We start from the raw sequence: 24,747 nt of genomic DNA, 5'->3' as shown, positions 1-24,747 counted from the left end.
CGGAAGTACAATACTATGTTTGTATGTAAGATGTCTCACTTGCTACCTGCAATTAGAAATGGATGGAAATGCAAAGGAAAACAAAACCTTTGGCATGCATTTCCAAAAATCTTTTATATTACAAACTCATAAAGTTTCTGTACTTTACGATAGAAAATCATCGAAAGATGTTTTGCAGCCAATCAGAATTATTGCAGATGAGCAATATCCATAGTCACACAGCATGGAAACAGGCCCTTCAGGATGTACTTCCTGCGGCAGCTGAGGAAGCACAATCTGCCACAGGCAATGATGGTCCAGTTTTATACTGCCATCATAGAGTCTGTCCTCACCAGAGGTGTAGTCTATGTGATACGCAGGTATATGCCGTATACCCACTAAGAAAGCTCCAGCATTTCCGTATGCCCACTTAGAAATGCGCAATGACACGTATCAACTTCGATAGTGACAGAAGTTCTGTTTATTTTATGAATGAAAGTATGACAGTTCTGTCACAGAACCGTCATACTTTCATTCATAAATTCAACCTGTGCGCTGTGTCTCTGTCAGAGTCGCACTTTTCCTTGTCGGAAGTCGGAAAGTGCCGAGTTCCGAGTACAATGGAACGCAGCATTATAATAGCCATACAGAGGCTTCCGTCCATGGCCCGTGCCCGTGACCGTGGTGACCGCCCGTGACCTAGACCTGACGTCACGTCACCTAGACGACAGCGATATCAACTCAGTCGGCACCGAGGTGATGTCCAGTGGCTCAACAGTAAATATGAAGCAGAAGCAACAAACTTCCCTTCGCCATTTAAAAAAAACAAGCCTGCTGCTGCCTCGGACGACACTCCAGCAGTCACTAGGACGTTGATGAAGAAGAGGGAACTACAGCGGAGCCTGATGCCAGCAGTGTATCGGGTAAGTGAAAGTCGTATACAAGTGAACTTTAGCAGATATTAGACTACTAGCTACTAGCTTATAAGAGATTTCCCAAACTGAATGAATACCACACATATATTCACTAAACGGCCTTGCTAGCTCAATCTTGTTGTAGTAAAGTAGTAAATAACGTAGTTATTACACATTTTACTGTGAGTGTGTGTGTGCTGAATATCTCCTTGTTCCTTCTAGATGATAACTCCTGGCCAGCCCTATGGACTGAGAGTAAGCCTTTTTGAGCCAAGCAAATATGTATCAACATGGTTGCGAAGCCATCGCTCTGCCATGCAAGCAAGAAGGCAGAGCACACCTCAGATGCCCGAGTACAAGCAAATTTGGAAAGTTTTGCAAACTAGCAGGCTACTACATTTAAAGTGAAAAACAATTGTTGACAAAATCCCTTTTAGTGGAATACAAACACTTTTCCATACCTGCTACAGTAGCAAGTATGGAAAAGTGTTTGTATTCCACTAAATATCCCTCATGTAACTGTGTATTCACCTTTGTTTGTGACTTTTTTACAATGAAGGGATTGTGGTGTTTGTTTTATTTTGCATGGGTCGTGCGCCCTCCGCTGGTCGTTTTTGCGGATGTACTGTTTTTCTTCTCTGTTAAACACTGAACAGATGTTATTTGCATAGGACTTACTGTGATTGAAAACGTGTATTTTGTGATGCTGTGTGATTGCTGTATTAAGTATGAGTGTGAGACGTCTTAGAACAGTTGCTGATATGTTTTATTTATTTTAATTTATTATTTAAGTATTTTTGTATGGGAAACGTAATTCTAAAGAACATGTTTTTATTTTGTATTTTTGCATTTATTGTTTCTTATATAGGGTATTTTATTTTATTGAGTTGTAATTGTTTCTGACAAATGACTAACTCTGTTTTTTCTTGTCTCAAAACTCTAAACAGAGCATGCAGCAGCAGCAGCAATAAATGTCCTGTGCAAAAGACTCAAGTATCCCGTCGTCTCCTTAGCACATTAGTACTGAGGCCAGGCCGGTTACATATACAGTAGTACAGTGTTTATATAGCCAACAGTTATTTATTTATTGATGCTTTATAGTTTATTTGATGCTAGTGCCTAATGGTGATTTTAATTTGACTGTTTATTGTCCTAGAAACTGATGACAATATCGAGTGTTGAATAATCTCAATTACTTATGGTGGTTGTAGGCTACTGTATGCGACAGTGAGTGTGGCGGTGTTTATAGGACGGGTGTGGAAGAGGCTAGGAGGGAATCATCACAGTATACCCACTACAAAAAACTAGACTACACCACTGGTCCTCACCTTCTCCATCATGGTCTGGTTTGGTTCAGCCACCAAGCACGACATCCAGAGGCTGCAGCGCATCGTTTGATCAGCCAAGAAGGTTGTTGGATCCACTCTTTCCCCCAATCGATGAACTGTACACTGCAAGGGCCATGAAGCGAGCGGGCCAGATCATCTCTGACCCCTCTCACCCGGGTCACAAGCTCTTTGAAGCACTTCCATCTGGAAGGCGACTCCAGACTGTCAAAGCCGCCACAGCCAGACATAAAAACAGATTTTTTCCACGAGCAGTAGCTCTACTCAACAGCCAAAAGTCTGTAGCCTCCTATTGCTCTGGTATTTTATTTAATTCTTCACATGTTTAAATTATGTTTTATCTTTATTTGTTTACTGTATATCGTGTTGTTACTCGTGAGCAAAGCACCAAGGCAAAATCCTTGTATGTATAAATACTTGGCTAATAAAATGTATTCTATTCAATTCAATTCAACTTGTCGAAATGTTTCTTAAATGTTGTGATAGTACCTGCCTCAACTACCTCTTCTGGTAGTTTTTTTTCCACATATCTACCACCCTTGGCTTGAAAAAAATTTCACATCAGGTTCCAATTAAATCTTTACCCACTCACCTTAAACCCAAGTCCTCTGGTTCTCAATTCTCCAACTCTGGGTAAAATATTTAGAGCATTTACCCTACCTATTCCTCTCATGATCTTATACACTTGTATTCTGTCAATTAGGGACTATTGAACAAAAATTGGAGCGGTGAAGGAGTTCAGGTCAGAATTCCACAGCGTAGAGGTTGGAGTTGAGGGTTTCAACACCGATAATGGAGTGATTATATTGAGGAATAATCACAAGGCCAGGACTGGAAGAGCACGGATATCAGGGAGGATTTTTTTGGACCAAATGAAGTTAGAGCTAAAAAGAGCAGCAAAAAAATAAATAAATCTAAAATGAATTTGCTACACTGCTGATCAAAGCCAACAAAATTCTGCCAAAAGAGGGCCTCAGGTGTTTAGAGGACATTGTTTGTGGAATACCAAATTAGGTTTTAGTCAGAAATATATTGCAATGGCAAAGCGTGAATGTATCTAGGTTTTGGATGTACTTAAGCTAAAGTAAGGATAATCGTCAATGTACAGGAGGTGAAATTAACTCATTAATTGGACCCATAAATTTGTACCTCATCTCATCTCACAATTGAATGTGACATCAGGAATGTATATTACCGTCACCAAAAAGGATTATTTCTAGTCATTTAAGGCTGAGTAATGGAGTTTTCCATTGTAATCCAAGAAATAACAGACACGCAATAGCCTTCATCCAAGATTAAGTAATTTGATCCATGGATTAAAATAAAAGAAATTGTCAATGGACTGCAGACACGACTGAAGTAAAAGAGCGATAGTTACAGTCAAGCTACTGCAACAATCAAGAGAAATTAATTGACTTTCATAAGCTGGGACCCAAAATCAATGGCTCACTATCTTCTCGAGACCCATTTAATGCTGCACAGTGACAGAGTTTCTCAATTCTGTTTCTGACAAACAAGATGGAAAAACCTTGGACTATGAAAATAAAACATATGGGAAACACAAATGTTAAATGCAAAATATTTGGTATCGGGGCCACAGTATATAGATTGACTACTCCACAGGCGAATCTGTAATAGTTATTCAAACCCTATAAGACAATGATTGTCTCACAGACAAAAGCTATAAAGATAATTGATAAAATAACAATAGGTCCTTACAATTAAAGCATTTGTCAGACAGTTACAGGAAGGCTTAGAGCAGTTGTAAAGTCAACATTTTATAGCAGTTGTAAATGGTTGTACACACAGATGCACTTGATAATACGTGCATGCATGTGCACACATAATTTTTTTTTTCTGATCCTCTGTCTTTCAGTAATGGGCCTGTCCCACCTAGGTGAGTTCTAGGGACTAGTTTTAATGGAATTCACCTACGACACCTGGCATCAACCTACGACAGCACCTACGACAACCGCATGTTGAAAATTTTGCGGCAGTCGCCCAAAAAATCGCTTAAGTGGGACAGGCACTTAACACTACCCTTTCCCCTTAATTAGCCCTCAGCCACTGCTGCTCTTTAATTCTCACTTCCTCCGACCTGCATCAGTATTTTCGTCTGACTACCCCCACCTCTCAGTGACCTTTATTTGCCCGCCCCTGCCCCTCAAACTGCCTTCTCTACCCTGTGCATCTTATTGTCCGCAATTCCCAAAATCCCTGCCTCTCGGGTTACAGTATAAAGCGATAGGGTGATGGACCGTTGCATAGAATGAATGTGAAAAAATGAAAACTAGAAAGAAAAAGATATATTCCTGTAATAAGCAAGATTTATTTATTCACTGGATGTATACACATAATAGTATCTTGAGAATATACAAGCACATTAAAGTCAACAATAATATTTTAAAAATAATTACAAGGCAGGAGTGAAATAAATCAGATCCACAGAAGCAGTGATTATAGGAATAACCAAAGTATTTTATCAGTGTAGAACAGTCATCAATCATTGGTAAAGACATTGATGTTACTTTAACAGTACAAAATTGACTACTCCACAGGCTAACTGAAATAGTTGTTCCAATCCTATAAGACAATGATTGTCTCACAGACAAAAACTGTAAAGATAATTGATAAAATAACAATAGGTCCTTACAATTAAAGCATTTGTAGGATAGTTACAGGAAGGCTCGGAGCAGTTGTAAAGTCTAAAGAGGAACCCAACAAAGGATCCAACAATATCACCTGCATATTAATCATAGAAGCAAAAGATTCACTCCTAGTAGATCTCCCTCTGCTGGACGGGCAGAGAAAACGCAACACTGCTTCCAAAAAACAGACTCCAATCTGTGCCCAGTCTCCAGCTAGCTGAATAATGTCCGTAATGACAACTGAAGCACTAGCAGTTGTTCAAAAGCCATCCTTCAGCTTTTTGTTTTGTGATTTGCATAGTTGGGAAACCCAAACTGTGAGATCATGATATTGGAATATTTCAAAGGCATGCTGCCATAGATAGCAGCCAGCTGATTCAAACACCATGACCTCTGAAGTAGGTGCTCTGCACGGTGCCACATCCCATTGAAACCACTGTTGGAATCTTTTTCCAGATTCCTCATGTCCACTGGCTTCACAAACACTCCTGATGACTTCCCAGTGTACTTTGCAACTATGAAGTTCATGGCAATATCATCACAGTTTTGTGTTTTATCTATTAAAGTGTGGACAGCTGGGACCTGGATTTTAAATTTCTCAAGGTAAACAGTGTGGAAAAATGCAGCTCCGATGAGCACCATGGAGTAGTGGTCACCACTTCTACCTGCTGCATTTTGGAGCTCAAAACTGCCATAGCTATAAATTCCTGAAGATGTTGTCACATGCTTTCGAGGGACAAACCCCACTATTTGATCTGGAAATTGCTGAAAAACAAAATTAAGGCACTTTAAAGAAAATTATTTCAGTACCTGTACCAAGCTTTAAAAAGTGAACCATACAAAACTAAACGTAAGCATGCTACCACAACTAATCAGGTTTCATTTTGAAGCAAACAGGTTTTATATCTTGATGAGGTTTCTTTTAACCACCAGCTCCTTTAAGATGAACAATTCAGCACAATCTGATCTTTCTAACGCAGGGGCGATACAGACTAAGGGACTGTGGTAACTGTGGAATCGACAGAAGGATGGAGGGTTGGGTGTGTATGCGTGCTTTGTCCGTGATATTTATTTAGTTGTTTATCTTTAATATTTTACCTTGTATGTATCGTTAGCGTTTAGAAATGTTTGAATGCTGCACTGATTGGCTGACATTTTAAATTTCGTTGTACATGGTTCATGTTACAATGACAATAAAGAAACTATTCTATTCTATTCTTTAAAGAACCTCCCCCCCCCCCCCTTACAACTGTTGTGCTTTTCTGCATCCTGCCATGTAGAGAATGGGGCCATGGAATAGTTATGGGGGACAAGGAGAAAGCAGAAGAGATAAAAATATTTGCAGCAGTATTTCAGTTAGACAATACTAAAGAATCAAAGGGAATCCTTTAATGTCATATCTTGACAATGAGCAGTAGGCAAACTAAGACTCAGGATCCACTGGTTGCACTCCAAAGACGTACAGGTTTTTAGGCTTGGTATAAAGTGTAAATTGTCCCGTGTGGGTGTAGGTTAGTGTTAATGTGCAGGGATCGTTAGTCGGTGTGAATTTGGTGGCCGAAGGACCCGTTTCCACGCTGTATCTATAGACTAAAAATTAGGATCCCTAAAGATGTGGCCACAGTGTCATAGAGTCTTACAGCGTGGAAACAGGCCCTTCGGTCCAATTTCCCCACACCGCCCAACATGTCCCATCTACACTAGTCCCACCTGCCTGTGTTTGACCTATATCCTTCTGAAACTATCCTATCCATGCAGCTGTCCAAATGTTTTCTAAATGTTTATAGCTGCCTAAACTACCTCCTCAGGTAGCTAGTTCCATATACCTACCATCCTTTGTGTAAAAAGGTTGCCCCTCAGGGTCCTATTAAATCTTTCCCCCTCCCCTGAAACCAGTGTCCTCCAGTTCTTGATTCCCCCATCCTGGTAAAGACTCTGTGCATTTGCCCTACCTATTCCTCTCACAATCTTATATACTTCTGTAAGAAAATCCCTCATCATCTTGCGCTCCAAGGTAGCCAGCTCAACCTCTCCTGGAGGCTCAGGCCCTCGAGTTCTGACAACATCCTTGTAAATCGGCTCTGCACCCTTTCCAGCTTAACAGCATATTTTCTATAACAGGGTGACCAAAACTGACTGAATGTTGTCTCACCAATGTCTTGTACAACTGTAACATAACCTTTCAACATCTGTACTCAAAACTCTGACAGATGATGACCACAGTTATAATCTTACAAAAAAACTTTATTTCTGGAAAAGGTCTGGAAAACTGTTTGCATAATATCTTTATTCAAAAAGAGTGAAGATAAAAAGTGGAGAGCTTCAGATTCATTAGCCCAAATCATTGTTGGGGATATTTTCAAGAGACCACAAGTATGGGAGAAATTCTACCTTTAGGAGATTTAAAAGATCAGTGTTGGATGTCAAAGAGTAATGAAAGAGGATTTTTCCCTATTAATGCCTACACTCAACACAAACTGCTTGAAGAATATTTTTAAAACCCTTGTAAAACAAATGTTTGTGGCAAAATAAAGGTCTATAGGTCATTATTTTTTTAGATGCGCTATTCAGTATTCTGCTATTTGAAATAATCGTCACATGAATGTGGGGTTTAACAGTTAAAACAAGAATATATATTTATCCTCTATTACCATACCAATATTACTTATTTTAGTCAGAAAGATTATCAAAGGTTTTTGCTAGCTCATCCCAATTTGATATGAAGTCGGTTTCCTGAATGATTGTTATTTCTGTAACTCAATTGGGATTTATCTTCTTTAGCAGAAGCACAAACTGGGAACAGATGCGGTTCAATTTATTTATGCGTGATTGAAATAAAACAGTGGTTGACTTTAACTTACCCAATATTGAATGGATGAATATTGGGGGTTAATATTCAGGGCAATAGATTAGACAGGGAAGAATTTGTTGAATGTATCCAAGGAGGTTTCCTTAAACATTCTGTGGATAGTCCAACTTGAGGAGGGACTATATTGGATGTTGTATTGGGGAAACGAGCCTGGCCAGGTGACTGGTGTTACGGCGGAAGAACATTTTGGAGATAGAGAAGGAAGTTAATTGGGGCAAAGCAGATTATAATGTCATTAGGAAGGAGCTAGGGAGATTGGGAGCAGCTGTTATTGGGAAACTCCACATGTGGCACGTGGGAGTCATATAATGGTCAGATGAACAAAGTGCAGGATCAGCATGTTCCAGTAAGGAGGAGGGATAAGGATGACCAAGGAGGTTATAAACCTGGCCAGGGAGAAAAGGGAAGTTTATGTCAGGTTCAAGAAGGTGGCATTAGACCGACCTGATGAGGAATATTAAGCGAGTAGGAAAGAACTCATGGGAGATTAGGTGCCTTAAGAGCCATGAAATGTCATTGGCAAGTCGGATTAAGGAAAATCCCAATACTTTTTATATGCTTGTTAAAATCAAGATGGGATCCAGGGAGAAGGTAGGACAGCTAAAGGATAAAGGAGGGTATCTATGCTTGGAGTCTGAGAATGTAGGCTCTTGAAGAAAAGTCCCCAGGGTGTGATGGGATCTGTCCCATGTTATCGTGGAAGGCAAGAGAGGAGATTACAGGGGCCTTGAGGATCTTTGTTTCTTCTTTATCCACGGTAAGGTCCTGGCAGACTAGAGAATGGCCAATGTCATTCCTTTGCTTAAGAAGGGAAGTAGAGAGAATCGAAGGAACTATAGGCAGGTGAACCTCACGTCAGTGGTCGGGAAACTATTGGAGATAGGATTCACTCCCATTTAGAACAGAATGGGCGAAGTAGGGATACCTAGCACAGCTTTGTACATGGCAGGTTGTATCTTACTAACTTGATTGAGGTTTATTGAGGAGGCGACAAAGGAGGTTGATGAAGGTAGGGGGGGGGATGGATGTTGTACACATGGATTTTAGTTTTGGCTTTTGATAAGGTTCCTCATGCTAGGCTGCTCCAGAAGGTTAAGATGCATGGGATTTATGGTGACTTGGTTGTATGAATTTAGAAGGTACACAAAATTGCTGGAGAAACTCAGCGGAGGCATTAGACCGATCTGATGAGGAATAATAAGCAAGTATGAATTTAGAACTGGCTTATTCATAGAAGATAGAGGGTTGTGGTAGAAGGAAGATATTATGGCTGGAGGTCTCGAACAGTGACGTTCCTCAGGGATTTATGCTGGGACCTCTACTGTTTGTGATGTGTATAAAAACTTGGACATAGATGGGTTTGTGAGTACGTTTTTGGAGAAGTTGCAGACAGCGAGGAAGGCTCTCGTAAGATACAATAGAATATAGATCAGCTTTAGAAATGGGCGGATGGCTAATGGAGTTTAATTCGAGCAAGTGTGAGGTGTTGCCCTTTGGGAGGTTGAATGTAAAGTGGGAGTATACAGTTAATGGCAAGACTCTTAAGAGCATTGATGTACAGAGGGATCTTGGCATCTACGTTCATAGCTCACTGAAGGTGGCAGCACATGTAGATGGGTGGGAAAGAAGGTGTATGGTACGCTTGCCTTCTAGCTCAGGGCATTGAGTACAAGTCAGGAAGTCATGGTGCAGCTCTATAAGGCTTAGGATTGGCCACATTTGGCCGGAGTCTGGTCTCCCAATTACAGGAAGGATGTGGCAGCTTTGGAGAGGGTGCAGAGGAGGTTAGTTTAGCGTATTGTTACCTGTACCGAGGTACAGTGAAAACCTTTTATTGCATGCTAACCAGTCAGTGGAAAGACAATACACGATTACAATCAAGCCATCCACACTGTGTACAGATACATGATAAAGTGAATAACATTTAGTGCAAGGTAAAGTCTGATTAAAGATCTCCAATGAGGTAGAGAGAAGCTCAGGACTGCTCTCTAATTGTTGGTAGGATGGTGCAGTTGCCTGATAACAGCTGGGAAGAAACGGTCCCTGAATCTGGAAGTATGCGTTGTCACACTTCTATACCTCTTGCCTGATGGGAGAGAGGAGAGGCTGGATGAGACTCTGTCTTGATTATGCAGGTGGCCTTACCGAGGAAGCATGAGGTGTAAATGGAGTATAAATGCTGGGATGGATCCCAATGTAATACTTTCTATGGCGCATCTGCAGAAGTTGGTGAGAGTTGTTGTGGACGTGCCGAAGCCTAAGGTTTATCAGAATGCTATCTGGGTTAGAGGGCTTCAGCTACAAGGGGAGGTTGGATAAACTTGGATTGTTTTCTCTGGAACGTCAGGGGTTAAGGGGAGACTTGATAGAAGTATATAAAATGAAGAGAGGCTTAGATAGGGTCAGCAGTCAGATCTCTTTTTGTCCAACATGTCCAACACTGGAAAGCACAGCTATATGATGAGTGGGGGCAAGTTTAACGGAGATGTACAGGGCAATTTTTTTTACACAGAGTGGTAGGGGCCAGGAATGCTTTTGCTAGGGGTTGTGGTGGAGGCAGATATAATAATGCCGCTGTAAGAAGAATTTATATAGATGCATGGAAGGGTAGGAATAGAGGGAAAAGGACAGGTGAGATCAGATTAACTGGGCTTCATAGGAACATAGAAAATAGGTGCAGGAGAAGGCCATTCGGCCCTTCGAGCCAGCACCGCCATTCATTGTGATCTTCATGTTCAACCCAAACATTGGGGGCAGATGGGACCTTTCCTGTGCTGTACTGTTCTATGTTGTATGTTTTCACAAAGTAGTTTTTAATTAGTATCAACCTACCATTCCTAACATTATTTCGACTATTGCTGGATAAACTATTGCAATTCCCCCAAGTAGGATTTTTATTTTATGCAACAATGTTCTCTGCTTCTTCAGCAAGTTATTCTCCCAATCAGAAAAATATTTAGAAACATACCTGCCACACAGAATAGGCAAAATCAAGGTCGTAGGCACTAATTAAAATATCATCATCAACCATCAAGACGGCTGTCAAGAAGAAAAATGTCACATTAAGAAATAGTACTTTAGCAATAAGGATATCAGAGAATTCATAACATGTTTAAGGTTAAACAGAAAAACTTTGGACCATTTGCCTGACCAGTTTGTCATTTTGTTTGGTTTCAACCCATGTCTACTCCCATCACATCAAATATTTCTTCAGGATTGTTAATTATTGCCCATTAGAATGTATAACTGGTCAGTTTAATGGCATTATATAGTGACCAACTCCAACGTTTTTGAGTGAAAAATCTTTGCAGAGAACTGCTGCCTGTCTGCCATGCTATCAACTCCAATTTAGTCTTCCTACCATAGAGAACAATTTGAATAAACTAACTACAATCATAGGTAGACACAAAATGCTGGAGTAACTCAGCAGGACAGGCAGCATCTCTGGAAAGGAATCCACATGAATACTTATAATCATAGTTATATTCATAAAATAATAACATTTAAAAGGCATTTGGACAGGTCTATGCATACGAAATGTCCAGAGGGATACATCATAATTCAGGCAGGTGATACTAGTGGAGATGGGGCATCTTGGTTGGCATGGGAAAGTTGGGCCAAAGGGCCTGTTTCCATGCTGTCTCATTATATAATCTAGAAAAGGTGTTAATTAGGTGGCCTTGAAAATATTTCTGAAAAGAACATAAAAATGTGAGCAAGGTCACTTAACCCCTCAAGGCTGCCCTGCTATTTGATTCTGGCTGGTCTAACCCCGACCACAAATCCTCCTCTGTATTAGACACCTCAAACTTTCAAAAAATGTATCTATCTTCACTTTAAATAACTCTACTAAACTAGCATCCACAATTCCTAGAGTAGAGATTCACTGCCTTCTGCAAGAAGAAATTTACGTGCCATTGAAGAGACTTTTGTGTAGGCCTATGTAGGGGAATAGAGGGATATGGATTATGTGCAGGCAGGTAAGAGTTTGGCTAGACATGTTAGGCACAGGCATTGTGGGCTGAAGGGCCTGTTCTTGTGCTATACTGTTATATGTTCTTGGTTTTAAATGACCGGTTTCTTACCCTGAACCTCTTTTGAGACTCGCACACTGGTGAAAACATCTTGACATCTAACCTGTCACATTCCCTTTAAGGTCTTATGTTTCAATAAGATGATCCCTCATTCTTCAAAATCCTAAGAACACAGACCTATCTTGTTTCAATCTTTGCTTATATGACAATCCTCTCATACCAGGAATTAGCCTGATGAATAATTTTTGGACTACTTCCAATGCTGCTATATCCTTTCTTATGTAAAGAGACTAAAACTGTGGGCCTCAACAGCACCCTACACAATTGTAACAAAATTCTACTATTCCTAAGCTCCAACTTTTCGCAAGAAAATATTCCATTTGCCCTCTTAACTATTTGTATTCACTTGCTAACCTTTTGTTATTTATGCACAAATCATCAAGATCCCCATTACTTCTTTGTAAATATAAATCTGCCTTTACATGAATCTTACCAAAGTGCATACTCTCACATTTTCCATAGTAAACTCTGCCAATTGTTTGCCCCATCACTACCAAATCAGATACTGTGACTCTGCACAATATCTATCTGTCACATTATCTGCATGACAACTTGCCCTTCCACCTATACCAAGGTGGAAACAAAACAATTCCACAATCTAGACCACTAAAAGCAAGTATAAACCGTGAATGCATATACAAAACGGACCTTTTAAAAAGAAAAAAGAAAGGACTAAGCAGTGTAAATTATCAGCTGGATACAAGGGGCTGGATGTTTTGCATTGCTATAATTTCTCCAATGAGGGTAGATTTGGTTACAAGGGCACTTGCTGTGACAAATTTGGTCTCAAACAGTTTTGGAGAAAGTCACCATAGAAAATTGAAAAGAATAAGCCAGATACGACCAAGATTAACAATTCATTATATGTTACCTTTCGTTTCCAATTCGGGAAATGGCTCCAATCGGTTCCGCATTCTATTCACCGTCTGCTCCTTAAAAATAACTGGAATGGGATGTGGCCCCAGTGAATCCCATAGATCTTTTGGAGGTTTTATTCCAACACTATTCCAGACTACTATGATTTTGTGCAGACTTGGAATGGCCTGATAATGATTCAGTAGTTTAAGAAGTAGGTCTGTCCTATTGTAGGACTGCATGATAATGGTGAAGGAATTCTGAATATCAATTTTCTGGTCGTCCTGCTCTCTGCGGACCACGATCGCTCCACTTTCCACAACTTTAGGCAGTAGCGTGGTCAAGACAGCTCCCACAATGAGGACAATTAGAACGGCCATCACTAAATACGAGGGAAGAGTCCCACTAGCAAACAATCGTCTTGTAAATCTGTGAATGACAAACATAGTTTTTGAGAAAAATATTGAAAATCATGCTCATTCATTTAAGCTCTCTTCCAGATCCCAAATGACCCATCTACTGCAGTTGAGACAAATCTCCTAGAGTTCTACTAACAGGATTAATTAATAAATTAAATACATTTTAAAATGTTTTTTAGCCAAATAACATTTTTGTTACATCTGATCCTGATTTAGGCACCTTCAATAAAGTGTGTTAAGAACAAATAAGTACAAATTTACATTCCTTTATGACTGTATGTACAACCAGGATATCCTACTTTTGGGCATCAGAGAAGCCATATAATTCTTAGATATTTAAACAATTATATTATCACACCTTTTATTACAACCAGCAAGTAAGAAATCTTTATTGTCTTATCAGGCCAATAATTCTATCTAATCTCCTTTAGGCACTTGTAATCTCAGTAAGAGTAGTAATATTTTCTACTTAAGGGGTGGCGCAATAGTAGTAGAAAAGTGGGGATATGAAAGGCAGATCAAGACCATTATTTTCTCACCCTCTTTATTTGCACTGGTCAACTCATTTTTATGATACATTCCATATTATTTCTGGGAAGGTATTGTGCCTTTTAACATGGAAGTTTCTCCTAAACTTCTACAGGTACACGGTAGAGAGTATTCCGACTGGTTGCGTCGTGACCTAGTTCGGCAACTTGAACGTCCAGGAGCGAAAAAGACTACAAAAAGTTGTGACCACTGCCCAGTCCATCACCGGCTTTGACCTCGCCACCGTCGAAGGGATCGATCGTAGTCGCTGCCTCAAAAAGGCAGCCAAAATCATCAAGGACCCACACCATCCTGGCCACACACTTATCTCACCATTGCCATCAGGAAGAGGTACAACAGCCTGAAAACTGTAACGTCCAGGTTCCGGAACAGCTTCTTCCCCACAGCCGTTAGGCTATTAAACACAAAGAATAAGCTCTGAGCTCTGAACTGCAAAAGACTATGTTATTATTTGTTATTGCACTATATTTGTTATTTATTGAACTTTTTCTTCCCCCCCCCCCTTATATACAATGTTTACATAGTCTGTTGTGCTGCAGCAAGTAAGAATTTCATTGTCCTGTCTGGGACATATGACTATAAAACACTTTTGAAAGCAAACAGTTTGGTGGTTATCATTTTCTATTAACAGCTGTTTATTAAAACAAATATCACTGACAAGTAGCAGGATGGCTGACATGTACTTTCAGTCAATTACAGTAATTCTTAAAGTACATCTACCTGTCAGTTGCCATTGAAATGTCAAAATGGCTTCGTTTTTTAGTAACCATATATTTTATAAATCAGCATTTTTACTCATCCAACCTCTGGAAAAGTTAAATGTTAACCATTTATTTCCACAAAAGCTCCAGAACTGCTGAATGCTCTCAGCATGTTGTGCTTTTATTTCAGATTTCCAACAACGTTTACTCACTTACTCCACGCAAGAGGCACTAGGGTGAATTATATATAGCTTTCAAACCAAGTTCAGGCATCCCAAGAATGTAATGTGCTGTGACCTCGCTTTCAAAAAGCCCCAGAACTACAAGTACTATACCCGCAGTTGTTTTTAAGAAACCACGTTCCCATCGAAAGTGATTGGAAATATAGGGCTGGTTCTGCATGCATTTGGCTGCAAGAATGTATTTATAAGAACCCGTCCTGTTTGTGCAAGCGGCGGAAACGCAACAGCCTACACAAGCGGATCTAATCTAACAGGAGATTCGTGGCAATGAATGAATCAAAGAGATGAGTACTGTGCACAGTCTCCAGACACTGCAGATGGAAACCCCCAGTGAATGAAGAATGTGTGGCTGCAGTCACAGATCCCCAACCCGCCTCTACACAGCAGCAAGGCCTCAGCTTCGGGACCGCTTTCCGGAGCTGCAGACCCGGAGGAGCGGCTGTTGAAGCATAGCAAGAGCAAGAGCAAGAGCAAGAGCAATAGCAATAGCAACAACCGCGCCAGGCGTGAGGTTGAAGGGAAGGTCTCGCCGCTTGCAAACCCACCTCCTCCACACTGAACCATCTTTGGTCGCTAGAACCCACCTCATGACACAGCGAACCCCACATCCACAACCGCAGCTCACACCTGAGCCCAAATATCTCTGCTCTAAGATCTTTGCCTGAGCCTGCAGAGCTCATGCGCGGCCACACGTCCCTCCCTCTCGCCCTCTCTCCCCACCAAAGATATTAGAGGAGCTCCTCTAGTATCTTTGCTCCCCGCACCCTCTTTCATTCACTTTCAATCCCAATTCCCAGGTTTCTCACCAGCAAAGGAAATAAAGAGCACATGTAAATTTGTCACATTACTTTACATCTAGTTAAAGAGGACAAGCCTCACAGTATGAGGTGGCCGCTTGTAACAATGCCATTTAAGGTTCTAACTTGGCTTTCATTTTATGGGTAAATTATGCTCTGCTCTCGCTATTCATCGGCAGTTTTTGATGCAACTCAGCTGCTTAATAGGGTGATTTCACGAAAGGTCACTGGAGCGTAGATCCGCACCCACGTGACCGAAAATCTCAAAGTGGAGGACATGCTAGACATCCGGTACATGTTAGTGGATGGGAAAACACGCACTTTCCCACCCGTTAAAAACATAGAAAACGGCCAGGTTTTGATCTGCAATTTATTGTGCCAGTCGGGGTGACCGTGAGGCACAGCTACCTAGATTTACAGTTTAAAAAAAAGATATTATCGCGTTTGCTCGCTGAATTTCATCAAAAGTAAGGCATCATTGACTTACTTTTGATGAAATTCAGCGAGCAAACGCGATAATTCCCGATATTTTGGACCTTTAAATCTCCACGGCAAATGTCCGCTGTTCACTTCCGCTGGATTGGCACCTTCAGCTCCCTCTTTAATTTACCTTAGTTTCTATCTTTTTTTTTACTTTACGAAAGAAAGATCGAAATACACCTCACCTAAAGAATGTTGATTTTTTTTAAACACTGAATTTGCTCAAGTAAACAAGATCTCTGAGGCACACCTCTGGTCACAAACAGGCCTCTAGTCCATAAAAACCCTTTCACCTCGATGCTCTACTTCCTTCCCATTAAGCCAATTCGGTATCCAGTGAGCTAGCTCTCCCTGGATTTCATTTGTTCTAACCTTATCGGGCAGGGGCAGCCTACCATGCGGAACCTCATCAACGGTTTGCTGTACTCCATATAGGCAACATCTGCGGCTTTGACCTTAATCCTGAAGAAATAGATTGTTTCATCATTGTTACTTTCTGTAGATTTTGCAAGGGTTGGAGTTAGAGAGACATTTGTTTCAAGAACTTTGTTCCAAACAAATTGAACAAAATTAAATTATTAAAATAATTTATGATTACACTTGTTTTGCACACATCAGCTTCACAACATCGCCAAACCCAACATATACGGAAGTCCTTTGCACTGGCACGATGGAGGTGGCTTTAAGGCAAGTGGGGACAACTGCTTGGGCAAGTGACAGGTTGAAGATGTCAGTCCAGACGTCTGTCAGCTGCGCAGCACAGGCACTGAGCACGCGCCTGGGGATGCCGTCAGGGCCAGAGCAGCCTTACGTGCATTAGTCCTACTCAGTGCCAGCACCAGTGTGAGGGGTTCCTGCAGCTGTACGGCCCTCTGGAAGCGGGAGAAGTGTCTGAAGAAGGGTCTCGACCCGAAACGTCACCCATTCCTCCTATCCAAAGATGCTGTCTGTCCCGCTGAATTACTCCAACATTTTATGTCTATCTTCGGTATAAACCAGTATCTGCAGTTCCTTGCTGCACATCTCTGGAAGTGGCCTTGCTTGGTTTCTTTGTTAACTTTTTAATTCCAGTTAAAGCAACAGTTTGTTCCTATATTCCGCAACATAGGAAACCATGAAGAAATTTCTTTGGCCCCTTTTTTTCTTCAATGGCACGTTCTATGTCACCCATTTCTATCTCTTCACTAAAAAAAAACCAGAACCTGTAAAATACTTAGCAGCCTTTTGGAAAAGCAAGTTCTGGATTGTGTAAACATATTAAGGATTATTCGGATTAGTGTAAATGGGAGGTTGATGGTCAGTGTCCTTTTGAGGGGGGGATGAAATACTGCTGCAACTCTTCATGGCTCTATCTCTGCTTTGTGACCTTTCCCCTGAAAAGTCGAGCTACGTCTTATAAACTCTTTTAATGTTCTTAAACATAATTATATTCATAGGAACAATGATTAATATATATGACCTGTGGTCACAATTTAACCCACTGGCAACATAAAACATTGCAGCAAGGAACAGTCAATATGGCCCTTTGAACCTTTGCAGTTTCCTGTCGTACTTCCCCTTAGCGCCCATCAGCAGTCTTGAATACATCCAATATTAAGAAACCACATTCTTCTGGTGTAGAAAAATTCAAACACTCTTCTTATCTCGTTTTCCTATTACAAAAATTGCCGATATTGAACCCTGTATTATAGGAAATAGCTTCTCAGTGCTTGTCCTGTTGAACAATCTATACTAATAAAAAACTGCAGATAGACACAAAAAGCTGGAGTAACTCAGCGGGACAGCCTTCTCTCCAGAGATGCTGCCTGTCCCACTGAGTTACTCCAGCTTTTTATGTCTATCTGCAGTTTAAACCAGCATCTGCAGTTCTTTCTCACACAAAAAACCTGCAGATGCTGGAAATCTGAAATAAAAGCAAAAAGCACTCAAAACTCTAACCAGGTCAGGTGGCATAAAAATAGAAACATAGCTAATGTTTTACGTCTGAGGCCCATTGTCAGAACCATATATGAATTCTGCACATTTCAATCAGCTGAATCCATTATTCTTAATTCCAGAAAACATTTTGTGCATTGCGGCAGTTCTGATCGACCCATGGCAGGGAGGATGTGGAGGATTTGGAGAGAGTGCATGGGAGGTTTACCAAAACACTGTCTGGGTTAGAAGGTTTCAGTTACAAGGAGAGTTTGGATAAACTTGGATTGTTTTCTCTGCATGTCAGAGGTTGAGGGGAGACTTGATAAGAGTATATAAAATAATGAGAGGTATAGATTGATTGGGTCAGCAATCAAATCCCCTTTGCCCCAGGGTGGAAATGTCTAACGCTGGAGGGCACACCTATACGGTGAGAGGGGGAAAGTTTAGTGGAGATGTGTGGGACAAGTTATTTTTTAACACAGAGTGGCAGGGTCCTGGAATGCTTTGCTAAGGGTGGTGGTGGAGGCAGATATAATAGTGCCATTTAAGAGGCTTTTAGATAGATACATTGAAGCATCTAAAATCACGAGAGGCATAGATAGGGTAGATGGTCAGAACCATTTTTCTAGGGTGGAAATGTCCAACACTAGAGGCCAAATATATAAGGTGAGAAGGGAAAAGTTCAATGGAGATCTGTGGTGCAAGTCTTTTACACAGATAGTAAGGGGGGCGGGGGAGCTGGAATACATTGGCTGGGGTAGTGGTGGAGGCAGGTATACAATAGTGGCATATAAGAGACTTTTAGATAGGCAAATGGAAGTGCAGGGACGAGAGGGATATGGATCATGTGCAGGTAGACGAGATCAGTTTAACTTGGCCTCATGTTTAGCACAAACATTATGGGCCAAAGAGCCTGTTCCCGAGCTGCACTAATCTAATTGTAATTAATTTATTAGCCAAGTATGTAAAAACATACAAATATACATATGTTCTATGTATACGATCAAAGATCCATATTACCCTGGGCATGCTCTCATTCTACTCTTACCAACGGAAAAAGATATAGGAGTCGCAAAAGCAGGAGCAATAATAATATAATAATCTTATTTATATAGCACATTTTCAGTCAACTTGCATTGACCCCAAAGTGCTTCACATAATTACATTACATTACACACAGGCAAAGGTGGGTGAAGTGTCTCGCCCCAAGGACACAACGACAGTATGCACTGTCATTGTGTCCTTGTGGCCAATAGGTAACCATCAGGTTCTTGAACACTCTACCTCACTCATGAACTACTATGGCTGTCTTTGATTGCACTAAGGACGTTGTTTCTTTGCATTAGTATTGCTGGTATTAATTTATTCATTTTTTGTTTATTATATTTTATTTATGTATATTGTGTTTATGTCTGTTACGCTGCTACAAGTGATAATTTTATTATTCCAGTGTCAGTTCCATTAAATACAAGACTCTTGACTTGATATTAACAATATGCTTGTGAATGTGCAAGGTACGATTAGTAAGTCTGCTAAAATAGGAAATATTGCAGACAGTAAAGATGATTATTAATAATTACAGAGGAATAGAGTTTAATGCACATACAGTGCCTGCCCTCCCAAAACATTTAAATTAAGAGAAGGACATTATAATTTAAGAGGGTTGTGTATTTTTTAAACATGTAAAGTGAGAAACAATGTAAAATATAGATGTGTCTCAGTATTGGGAGTCAACTTATGAAACGGGCTTAGTGACGAGTTGAAATTTTGTAGCTCTCTGTTGAGTTTCAAAAAAACCTTAAAATATAAAATAATTAAGGATTATAATGTAAAATGATTAAAATATAAAATATGTAAGCATTACAATTTAGAGTAAATTTTATTTTTTTTCTTTCCTTTGTAATGCTGATATTCTGGGTTATTTTATGGATTGTATAGGATAGGCAAAAATAAGCTTTGTGGCTTCAGCCTATTCCTTTTTCAGTCATTGATTATTTGAACGTTGTGTGAAATGGATACAGTGTTCACACAGATTGTAAAGTTTTGTTCTTTTTAATGTATGACCAAAATAAACTCTTCATTTATTCATTCCATAATGTTTGGGACAAAGACCCATCATTTATTTATTTGCCTGTACTCCACAATTTAAGATTTGTAATAGAAAAAAAATCACATGTGGTTAAAGTGCACCTTGTCAGATTTTAATAAAGGCAATTTTTATACATCTTGATTTCATCATGTTGAAATTACAGCTGTGTTTATACATAATCCTCCCCATTTCTGGCACCATAATGTTTGGGACACACGGCATGATAGGTGTTTGTAATTACTCAGGTGTGTTTAATTGCCTCCTTAATGCAAGTATAAGAGAGCTCTCAGCACCTAGTCTTTCCATTATCTATGGAAACTTTTACTGCTGTTTATCAGCATGAGGACCAAACTTGTGCCAATGAAAGTCAAAGAAGCCCTAATGAGAACTGAGAACCAAGAATACAATTGTTAGAGACATCAGCCAAACCTTAGGCTTACCAAAATAAACTGTTTGGAACATCATTATGTGAGAAAGAGAGCACTGGTGAGCTTACTAATCGCAAAGGGACTGGCAGGCCAAGGAAGACCTCCACAGCTGATGACAGAAGAATTATCTCTATAATAAAGAAAAATCCCCAAACACCTGTCTGATAGATCAGAAACACTCTTCAGGAGTCAGGTGTGGATTCATGGACATCACCAGTTGCTGGGCGTCTTCTCTGATGATACTCTGCCACGCCTGTATTGCAGCCTTCTTCAGCTTATGTTTGTATTGGGGGCTTGTCCCCTTCAGTTTTCTCTTCGGCATATTCTTCAGGTGTCAATGACCACTGTCCGCAGAAGACTTCATGATTAGAAATACAGAGGCTACACTGCAAGATGCAAACCACTGGTTAGCTGCAAAAAAAGGATGGCCAGGTTAGTTTGCCGAGAAGTACTTAAAAGTGCAACAACAGTTCTGGAAAAAGGTCTTGTGGACAGATGTGACGAAGATGAGCTTATATCAGAGTGATGGCAAGAGAAAAGTATGGAGGAAAGAAATAACTGCCCAAGATCCAAAGCATACTGCCTCCTCTATAAAACACAGTGGTGGGGGTGTTATGGCCTGGGCATGTATGGCTGCTGAAGGTACTGGCTCACTTATCTTCATTGTTGATACAACTGCTGATGGTAGTAGCATAATGAATTCTGAAGTGTATAGACACATCCGATCTGCTCGTTCAAATACCACAAAACTCATTGGCCGGAGGTTCATTCTACAACAAGACAATGATCCCAAACATACTGCTAAAGCAACAAAGGAGTTTTTCAAAGCTAAAAAATGGTCAATTCTTGAGTTCCAAGTCAATCACCTGATCTGAACCCAATTGAGCATGCCTTTTATATGCTGAAGAGAAAACTGAAGGAGATCAGCCCCCAAAACAAGCATAAGCTAAAGATGGCTACAATACAGGCCTGGCAGAGCATCACCAGCAAAGACACCCAGCCACTGGTGATGTCCATGAATCACAGACTTCAAGCAGTCATTGCATGCAAAGGATATGCGACAAAATATTAAACATGACTACTTTCATTTACATGACATTGCTGTGTCCCAAACATTATAGTGCCCTGAAATGGGGGGTTTATGTATAAACACTGCTGTAATTTATTCATGGTGAAACCAAAATGTATAATAATGGCCTTTATTAAAATCTGACAATGTGCATTTTTAACCACATGTGATTTTTTTCTATTACAAATCTCAAATTGTGGAGTACAGGGGCAAATAGATAAATGATGGATCTTTGTCCCAAACATTAAGGAGGGCTCTGTGAGTGTGAGATGTCGCATTTTGGGAAGTCAAAGCAGGACAGGACATTCATAATGAATGGTGTCCTAGGGAGTGTTTTAGAGCAGAGTGATCTAGGAGTGCAGGTACATTGTTCTCTGAAAGTGACATCGCAATTAGATCTGGTGGTAAAGGCGGCCTTTTGTAGTTTAGTCACATTGTTTAGCAAATTGAGTTAAGAAGTTGGGACATACAGTTAGTTGTACAAGACGTTATGAGTTTGGAGCATTGTGCTTAAATTTGGTCACCCTACAATCTGCAGAAGGGTCTCGACCCGAAACATCACCCATTCCTTCTCTCCAGAGATTCTGCCTGTCCCACTGAGTTACTCCAGCATTTTGTGTCTATTATAGGGTGCTGCACCTTCAGACTGTAGAAGGGTCCCGACCTGAAACATCACCTATCCATGTTTGCCAGAGATGCTGCCTGATCTGCTGAGTTACTCCAGCACTTTGTGCCTTTTAAAACAATACTTAATTTGTAGCTTACATTCCCACCAAGTTTTGTATCACCATAAATATGGAAAGATTACACTTTGTCTTCTAATCCTACCTACTGATTTCAATTGTTAGCAGTTGAGCCAGAAAGCAGTGATTGTTACAGTGCACGTTCAGTCCAAACATGCTAATCAAAATTGATTTATTTATTCTTCCTGTCAGTGTTCCATTTAATACATAATCTTGAATCCACGCCAGTCTATATTATCCACTTTACCATGAGACATATTTTTGCAATAACAACTTGGGTGGCATATTAATGAATGCGTAAAATCATAATAATTTCCCTTCTCACCTTTACTTATTCAATTGATTTGTCAAACATGATTTCCTTAAAACAAAAGTCAGGTAAATGATCAGGTAAGTAGAGGAAAGTTTAAGGATGTTATCTGAGCCTCCTTGAAAAAAGAATATCTATTGATAAAGAACATGGAGATTCCTGGAGCATGACAGCTGAAAATGAAAAAGGTACATTTGGGTAGTCATCTAAGACCTCGAGTTTCTTTGTCAGGAACACAAGGAAACCCAGCCAAAATTGTCAAAGAGGGTTCAAGTTCCCAGAATGCCCGCCTACGTGGCTACTGCAACTGTGACATAGCCTGGGAGACTCACACTTGACTCCTCAATCACCTCACAATCCAGACTTGGAAAGAATACAAATCATCCTCGACATTGAGAATAGACACAAAATGCTGGAGTAACTCAGTGGGACAGGCAGCATCTCTGGAGAGAAGGAATGGGTGACGTTTCCGGTCGAGACCCTTCTTCAGACAGTCAGGGGAGAACAAGACACAGAGATAAGGAAGTGTAGGGTGTGAAAACACAACATCAAAAGGGATTTCGAATCAAGGAAAATGTAGAATAGATCATTGTTACCTAGACCGTGAGGATTTGTCTTGGTAGGAGATTCAGTAACTCAACTTGCGACAAGACGACAGCTGTGTCTCTTGCAACTGGCTTGCGAGGATGAAATGCAGCCAGAATAACATTGCCTGCTCGCTGCACGGCTTACACAGCACAGCAGAGCACAACCCAGCATAACAAAGCAGAGCACAAGACAACAGTACAGTAGAACACAACACAAGACAACACAGTACTGTAGAGCACAACACAGCAGAGCAGTGCACAACACAGCAGAGCACTAGACAACAGTACAGAGGAGCAGTGCACAACACAGCAGAGCAGTGCACAACACAGCAGAGCACTAGACAACAGTACAGTACAGTAGAACACAACACAAGACAACACAGTACTGTAGAGCACAACACAGCAGAGCACAAGACAAAAGTACAGAGGAGCACAACACAGCAGAGCACTAGACAACAGTACAGAGGAGCAGTGCACAACACAGCAGAGCCCGAGGCAACAGTACCCCAGTAGAACACAGGACACCAGTACAGTAGAACAGTACAGTATGGCAGAGGCAGAGCACAGCCAGTCCAGTACAGCACAGTACAGCACAGCGCCTGCGCTGGGACGGCGCCGCTTGTGGCCGCTCTTGTCTACTCGGCCGGGCGGCCGGAAGTTGCAGCGAGCCCGGGGTGGGTGCAGTTGCCGAGCGGTGGCGGCTGCGGGCAGCATGTTGCCCCTTTCCATTAAAGACGACGAGTACAAGCCGCCGCGGCTTAACCTGCTGCGTAAGGTCTCAGGATGGTTCAGGTAGGCGCTAGGAGGATAGGGGGAGAGGGATGAGCTGGGCGCAGCTGCATTGAGGAGACCGGGGTCTTTGGGGCTTGAGCGGCGGGTCCAGTAGCCGGGTCGGGTCTGGGGCCCAGTGGCCGGACCGAGGGCCCAGTGGCCGGGTCGGGGGCCAGTGGCCGGGTCGGGGGCCCAGTGGCCGGGTCAAGGACCCAGTGGCCGGGTCAAGGGCCCAGTGGCCGGGTCAAGGGTCCCAGGAGCCGAGTCAAGGGCCCAGTGGCTGGGTCAAGGGCCCAGTGGCCGGGTCAAGGACCCAGTGGCTGGGTCAAGGGCCCAGTGGCCGCACAGAGGGTGTGAGAGTGGGTGCAAGGCTTGGACTGACTGCAACCCTCCCTCTAACCAACTCGCACGTCTTCCTCCCCGCAGGTCCATCTTGTCGGACTACACATCGCGGAACCTCTTCTTCTTCCTCTTGCTCAACCTCTCCTTCGCATTCGTGGAGTTGCTGTATGGGATCTGGAGCAACAGGTGAGTCGAGGGAGAGCGAGAAGGACGGCCCCTGCTGCAATGCCACGTTGCTCTTCTGAAGAGGAAGTAACGGAAGCGCCATGTCCATAACTTGCAGCCAGGAACTGAACCGTCACGTTATGGTGTGGTGGAGTTGCCCTGGACTGTGCCAGGTCTTTCTCTTTTTACCACCTTAAACAATAAATGTGACAAATGTAAGGGGCGTGGTAAAGCTGTTTTTAGGTGATTCAAAGATTGGCTGTGTATGTTCATAGGAAGAAAGTTGTTGATTAGGAAAGTATTGATGGGCTGGTATGAGAAGTGGAAGGGCATACGAAGGAATGCACGTAAATAGTAAGATACTCAAAGTGAAGTGGATCAGAGTTACCAACGTGTGCATGGCCAGGTCAGGTCAGGGGGGTTCCCCAAGCCA

The 24,747-nt window shown here is 41.4% G+C and overlaps 2 protein-coding genes across 5 annotated transcripts in view; one reads left to right on the top strand and one right to left on the bottom strand.

The window, feature by feature from the left end:
- Window positions 1-4,548: 4,548 nt before the first annotated feature.
- extl2 (exostosin-like glycosyltransferase 2) lies at window positions 4,549-23,303 on the bottom strand. Of its 4 annotated transcripts, XM_055642360.1 has the most exons (5): window positions 15,201-15,291; window positions 13,986-14,067; window positions 12,722-13,134; window positions 10,725-10,795; window positions 4,549-5,652 (listed from the first exon to the last, which is right to left on the bottom strand). In XM_055642360.1, the coding sequence occupies exons 3-5, from the start codon at window positions 13,083-13,085 to the stop codon at window positions 5,161-5,163; spliced, it is 927 nt and encodes a 308-aa protein (XP_055498335.1). In that variant the 5' UTR covers window positions 13,086-13,134; window positions 13,986-14,067; window positions 15,201-15,291; the 3' UTR covers window positions 4,549-5,160. The 4 variants fall into 4 exon arrangements, with proteins under 4 accessions (XP_055498335.1, XP_055498337.1, XP_055498334.1 ...); XM_055642362.1 differs by lacking the exons at window positions 13,986-14,067; window positions 15,201-15,291 and adding an exon at window positions 23,046-23,303; XM_055642359.1 differs by lacking the exon at window positions 13,986-14,067 and having other exon boundaries at window positions 15,201-15,350.
- Window positions 23,304-23,655: 352 nt separating this feature from the next.
- Window positions 23,656-24,747, top strand: part of slc30a7 (solute carrier family 30 member 7) — a 47,158-nt gene continuing 46,066 nt past the window's right edge. Inside the window, exons 1-2 of the mRNA XM_055642357.1 lie at window positions 23,656-23,828; window positions 24,234-24,335. Of these exons, the coding sequence (XP_055498332.1) occupies window positions 23,749-23,828; window positions 24,234-24,335 (182 nt within the window). The 5' untranslated portion in view covers window positions 23,656-23,748. The remainder of the gene's footprint in view (window positions 23,829-24,233; window positions 24,336-24,747) is intronic.

The sequence above is a fragment of the Leucoraja erinacea genome, chromosome 10 (genome assembly GCF_028641065.1).
Source record: "Leucoraja erinacea ecotype New England chromosome 10, Leri_hhj_1, whole genome shotgun sequence".
Classification (NCBI taxonomy): Eukaryota; Metazoa; Chordata; class Chondrichthyes; order Rajiformes; family Rajidae; genus Leucoraja; species Leucoraja erinaceus.
The sequence above is the reverse complement of the archived record's forward strand: the minus strand, read 5'-3'. Positions and strand labels throughout refer to the sequence as shown.

Excerpts from the sequence above, each read along its gene's own strand:
- extl2 (XM_055642358.1), bottom strand. The coding sequence starts at position 15,205 with ATGAGGTGGGTTCTAGCGACCAAAGATGGTTCAGTGTGGAGGAG. Across the intron at positions 10,796-12,721 it reads TCCCGAATTGGAAACGAAAG|CCGTCTTGATGGTTGATGAT; the intron begins GTAACATATAAT and ends TCTTCTTGACAG. Across the intron at positions 5,653-10,724 it reads TTGCCTATTCTGTGTGGCAG|CAATTTCCAGATCAAATAGT; the intron begins GTATGTTTCTAA and ends TTTGTTTTTCAG.